This window comes from Coregonus clupeaformis, chromosome 7 (assembly GCF_020615455.1).
Source record: "Coregonus clupeaformis isolate EN_2021a chromosome 7, ASM2061545v1, whole genome shotgun sequence".
Classification (NCBI taxonomy): domain Eukaryota; kingdom Metazoa; phylum Chordata; class Actinopteri; order Salmoniformes; family Salmonidae; genus Coregonus; species Coregonus clupeaformis.
This window is the reverse complement of record NC_059198.1, coordinates 41,067,749-41,072,937: the sequence shown is the minus strand read 5'-3', so window position 1 is coordinate 41,072,937 and position 5,189 is coordinate 41,067,749. Positions and strand designations below refer to the sequence as shown.

The 5,189-nt window shown below is 43.7% G+C and overlaps 1 protein-coding gene across 1 annotated transcript; it reads right to left on the bottom strand.

Moving 5' to 3' along the window:
• Positions 1-556: 556 nt before the first annotated feature.
• On the bottom strand, positions 557-3,683 carry LOC121570452 (gamma-crystallin N-B-like). Its single transcript, XM_041881912.1, has 4 exons — positions 3,586-3,683; positions 1,977-2,225; positions 1,574-1,719; positions 557-777 (listed from the first exon to the last, which is right to left on the bottom strand). Exons 1-4 carry the CDS (start codon positions 3,604-3,606, stop codon positions 642-644), a joined length of 552 nt encoding a protein of 183 aa, XP_041737846.1. The 5' UTR covers positions 3,607-3,683; the 3' UTR covers positions 557-641.
• Positions 3,684-5,189: the final 1,506 nt, after the last annotated feature.

Genomic DNA, 5,189 nt, shown 5'->3' with positions numbered 1-5,189 from the left:
ATACTGACTGGTTTTCTGATCCACGCCCCTACTTTTTTTAAAAGGTATCTGTGACCAACATATGCATATCTGTATTCCCAGTCATGTGAAATCCATAGATTAGGGCCTACCAAATCTATTTCAATTGATTTATTTTCTTATATGAACTGTAACTCAGTAAAATCTTTGAAATTGTTGCATGTTGCGTTTATATTTTTGTTCAGTGGATATTTGTCTTAAGGGTAGCTTTAGTGTAGCTTAACTTCTTCCATTTTCAGAGTAGCTTCCCCAACACTGGTGATTGTGTTAGTATTTCTTAACCTTTTTCCTCTGCCACTGCCACTCCATATACCTGCGCTCTATACAATATCACTGGTTCCATATATAACCTTTTTTGGTTACTTTACCCCAGTCAGGTTTTTCTCTTCCCAAAGTACCCCCTTATGTGCAATCAATTATTAGGTCAAGATTCTTAACGAATCTTGACAAATACCCCCTGTGGATAGGCATGGTACCCCCAGGGGTACTCATACACTTAATAATAACTCACAGATGTGTGATTTTTGGGGGGGTGTCTTTTTTTATTGTACATAGTAAGTGGTAAAAGTCACAGTCCATGCCGGGGGCGGGGGCGGGGTCTGGGGCAGGATAGGAGAAGAGGTTTAGAAGTAGTTGACCACCCTACGGATGGACTGGATGTTGGGGTTCTGGGCCTGCCACTCATTGTGACTGCAGTAGTCTCCTCTCTCCACGATGTACATACGGCCGCGGAAGTTAGGCTCCTCATACATCACCCAGCTACAGAAGGAAACACACACAGGTTAGAAATGGTCACACACCTGCTCACTTCACACACTGTTAGAGCAGATGGAACGACAGTAAATATATCTATGTGTGTCATTTAATAATATGTAAGATGTAATTATGTAATCGTTATTAAGTAAAGTATAGAAATGTATTGTGTGTTCGCTAATAGCTATACTCTGTCCATACAATGAATAAATTAATCAATTACAGAAACCTATATCATCAAATCAACTGAAATCAGCTCAAATCAACTACACATGTGGTTTGATGTTACTTAAAGGTGACTTGGTCTTTTTAAAATAAATTGACTATGTTCAGGGTGAGGAGCCATCTAACATCAAGTTGTAAAATCCAGAACTTCCCCTTTAATATTGAACTCCCTCCTGGAAAATAACAGTTGTGACCACAGGTGTGAATAGTGGTGTTAAAGTTATTTAGAAATTCAGCAGTGTCTATGATTTACCAGCAAGATCGTTGGCATGTGTTCTAATTATGCGCCAACTTAATTAACACCATTACATATGCTAAAAGATTGGATATCTTGGCTCAACAAAAATAGATCCAAAAGTTTAATCACTATGAATTTATCACTGCGTTTTGACAATTGCTGTGTGTGTCTGTTTTTGTGCGCCCCTGCATGTGTGTGTGTGTTTGTCAGTGCCTGTGTGTTTGTCAGTGCATGTGTGTGTGTGTTTGTCAGTGCCTGTGTGTTTGTCAGTGCATGTGTGTGTGTTCGCGCCCATGTGTGTGTGTGATTGCAGTCTGACACTAGAGGGGCGCTACTTACGCTCCATCTCCATAGACCTTGATGGAGTTGATGCAGTTCTTGCTGAGGCCACGGCTCTGCAGGAAGGGGCAGTCGTCACAGATCTCCACACACTGGCCGGAGAAGTTACAGGCCTCGAACAGCTCCATTCTGTAGTGCTCACCGTGCTGCAGGACACAGGAGAGGAGAGGAGTTAACACAAGTTCTTCAAGTCAAATATAGGAATACTGTTATAATGAAGAAGATGACAGACACTACACCCAAACTGTGCTTTGGTCATTCATCCCCCTTATTGATCTGAAGTATTTTTTAGTTAAAGTAAAAAATGGCTCTATAACTTCAACCTCTCATCATCCTCACTAGCACTCCCCTTAATCCCTAACTCCTATCCTTTCAATTCTTAACCCTTAACCCCATCTCTCACCATCTTGATGGGCTTGCAGGAGCCCATGTGGTCGTTGTGGCTGTTCCAACGCTGGAACTCGGGGTATTCACCGTGCTCCAGGATGTACTGCTGTCCCTTGAAGTCGGGGTGGTCGAAGCAGCAGAAGGCGCCGCTCTCCACACGGATGGAGTTGACGCGGTTCATGAAGCCACGGTCCTGGAAGTTATCGCAGTCGCCCCTGACCTCCAGCTGCCTGCCAGTGAAGCATTTTCCCTCGTAGAAGGTGATCTGTGATGGGTGGGTGGAGAAGAGGAGGGTAACACCATTGTTCATTAGTTAGGGTGGGGAGGTGGAGGTAGGATAGCGTGGGATCCAACAGACCTGGGTTCAGATACTTTTTGTCATCATTATAGATTAACTGGGCTTGATTGAGCTTGCCTGTTGCAATGTAACCAATAGAAATGTCCCAAAAGTTCAAACCCAGGCAGGCTAAAGCAAATGCTTAAAGTATTTGAAAGAAATTTCAAATAATATTTGAACCTAAGTCCTGGTGGGATAGCCTTTGGATACAAACTCAATTGCTCAATTTAACTTTATTGTATCCAGTTCATGACTCCAAATGTAGTGAAACGGTCCAGAGCAAAGAGTTTTGGATCCCAGGCTAGAGGCTGGACGGACATGTGGATACTTTGTCACTGGAGTGTAGGTGTGGATTTGTATATGTTGGCATGGTGCAGTCAGTTCAGTGGAGAAATACATTTTGTCATGCAGCCTTGTGTCCTTACCACAGGAGGTTGGTGGACCTTAATTAGGAGGGATGGGCTCGTGGTAATGGCTGGAGCGGAATTAGTGGAATGGTATCAAAAACATCAAACACGTGGTTTCCATGTGTTTGATGCCATTTAATTCGCTCCGTTCCAGTCATTATTATGAGCCGTCCTCCCGTTAGCAGCCTCCACTGATCAGTACCGTAGATATGCTGAAGCCAACTATAGATGAATAGAAGACTAGAACAGAAGACTAGAGTTGGCAAGCAGTTGGCTAGCAGTATGAATACAATACTATGTTATGTCTACTCCTATTGGCCAGCCACCAACTAATTATCCCTACCTGCCATTGATAGGCCTTGCTTGCTCTTTTAGATATATAAAAAAAGATTGACGGTAGAACTAGAATCAGAAACACTCTAAACTTTTTCCAAATATTCACGATACAATATGACATGAATTCGCTTTCAACTCCCATAACAGATTTAAGTGTATTTCTCCCAGCAATACAAACTGAGTAATGGCTCTGATTAGAATAATCTCTAAATATAAAATGTTCACCAAGGATTGCCTCCACATTTTATTAACAGTGTTGAATTGAAAAACTAAAAAACACTTATTTGTTCAATACCTAACCTCATGATGGTATGAGAAAAAGTACATTTTCCACTTCCAAACTAATTTTATCACATCTACACTAACTACCTGTAAATGCGTACACTCCCAAACCTATGTGTTTATTGACTGGAGTTCTCTCTAACCAGGTAGTCCCATTGAGGTCGGAATAACTATTTTTCAAGGGAGCCCTGTCCAGTCAGTTATGTCCCAGTGATAGCCAACCTGATGCTGTGTGAATGCAGGTTGACCCAGGTGCTGCTTACCTTTCCAGAATACTGCGACATTTTCCACTGGATACTGTCCAACCTGGCCCACAAGTAAGAAAGTGTAACAGTAAAAAAGTTGGACACCCCAATATATACGGCGGGGCGCGTGCCCGGCAGTATCGCGAGGCTTGCCGCACAAAGGACACACAATGGGGGACTTAGGGCTTTCGCTGGGTGAGCACTTTCCCCTTCAACTCTTGGCACTGCTGATTCTGGGCTTTGGCTGCAGGGGGACTAAACAGGAGACAAAGGAATTTGCTTGGCCGGGGCTTTGTGTAGGCCGTTTTGCAGATGCTATGCTTCTCTTATGCTCAAGTTGAATGGGGCCTGCCATGCCCGCACAGTGAGAGAGACAGAGAGAAGTGTGTATGTGTGTGTGTGAGTGGTGGGAGGGTGGTTACCATGGCAACCAGGTGATAGGCCCACATGGAGAAGAGAGCGTGGAGAGCTACAACAAAGGCTTGGTATTCTCTTTCCCTCTTCACACACTACTACTATGACCTGCCATTGTTCATACACACACAGGGTGTCACAGCCATATTTAGATGACCTCCGACCTCTGTGATCTGAAGAACTGGCAGTGTCATTGTATGTGAAGTGTGGGGGACATTTGAATAGATTATCAGGAGATAGAATGCCGCTTCAAATCTTTTATGCAGGTAATACAAAAGATAGTCCTATTTGGTAAAATACCAAGTCCATATTATGGCAAGAACAGCAAACATAAGCAAAGCTAAACGACAGTCCATCATTACTTTAAGACCTGAAGGTCAATTTTACTCTCATGAGGACCACCACAGGAATGGAAGACCCAGAGTTACCTCTGCTGCAGAGGATAAGTTCATTAGAGTTCCAGTCTCAGAAATTGCAGCCCAAATAAATGCTTCACAGAGTTCAAGTCACAGACACATTTCAACATCAACTGTGTGAATCAGGCCTTCATGGTCTAATTGCTGCAAAGAAACCACTACTAAAGGACACCAATAATAAGAAGAGACCTGCTTGGGCCAAGAAACACGAGCAATGGACATTAGACCGAAATGTGTCCTTTGGTCTGGAGTCCAAATTTGAGATTTTTGGTTCCAGCCGTGGCTTTGTGAGACGCAGTGTGGGTGAACGGATGATCTCTGCATGTGTAGTTCCCACCGTAAAGCATGGAGGAGGAGGTGTTATGGTGTGGGGGTGCTTTGCTGGTGACACTGTCAGTGATTTATTTAGAACTCAAGGCACACTTAACCAGCATGGCTACCACAGCATTTTGCAGCGATACGCCATTCCATCTGGTTTGGGCTTAGTGGGTCTATAATTTGTTTTTTAACAGGACAATGACCCAAAACACCTCCAGGCTGTGTAAGGGCTATTTTACCAAGAAGGAAAGTGATGGAGTGCTGCATTAGATGACTTGGCCTCCACAATCCCCCGACCTCAACCCAATTGAGATGGTTTGGGATGAGTCGGACGGCAGAGTGAAGGAAAAGCAGCCAACAAGTGCTCAGCATATGTGGCAACTCCTTCAAGACTGTTGGAAAAGTATTCCAGGTGGAGCTGGTTGAGAGAATGCCAAGAGTGTGCAAGGCTGTCATCAAGGTAAAGGGTGGCTA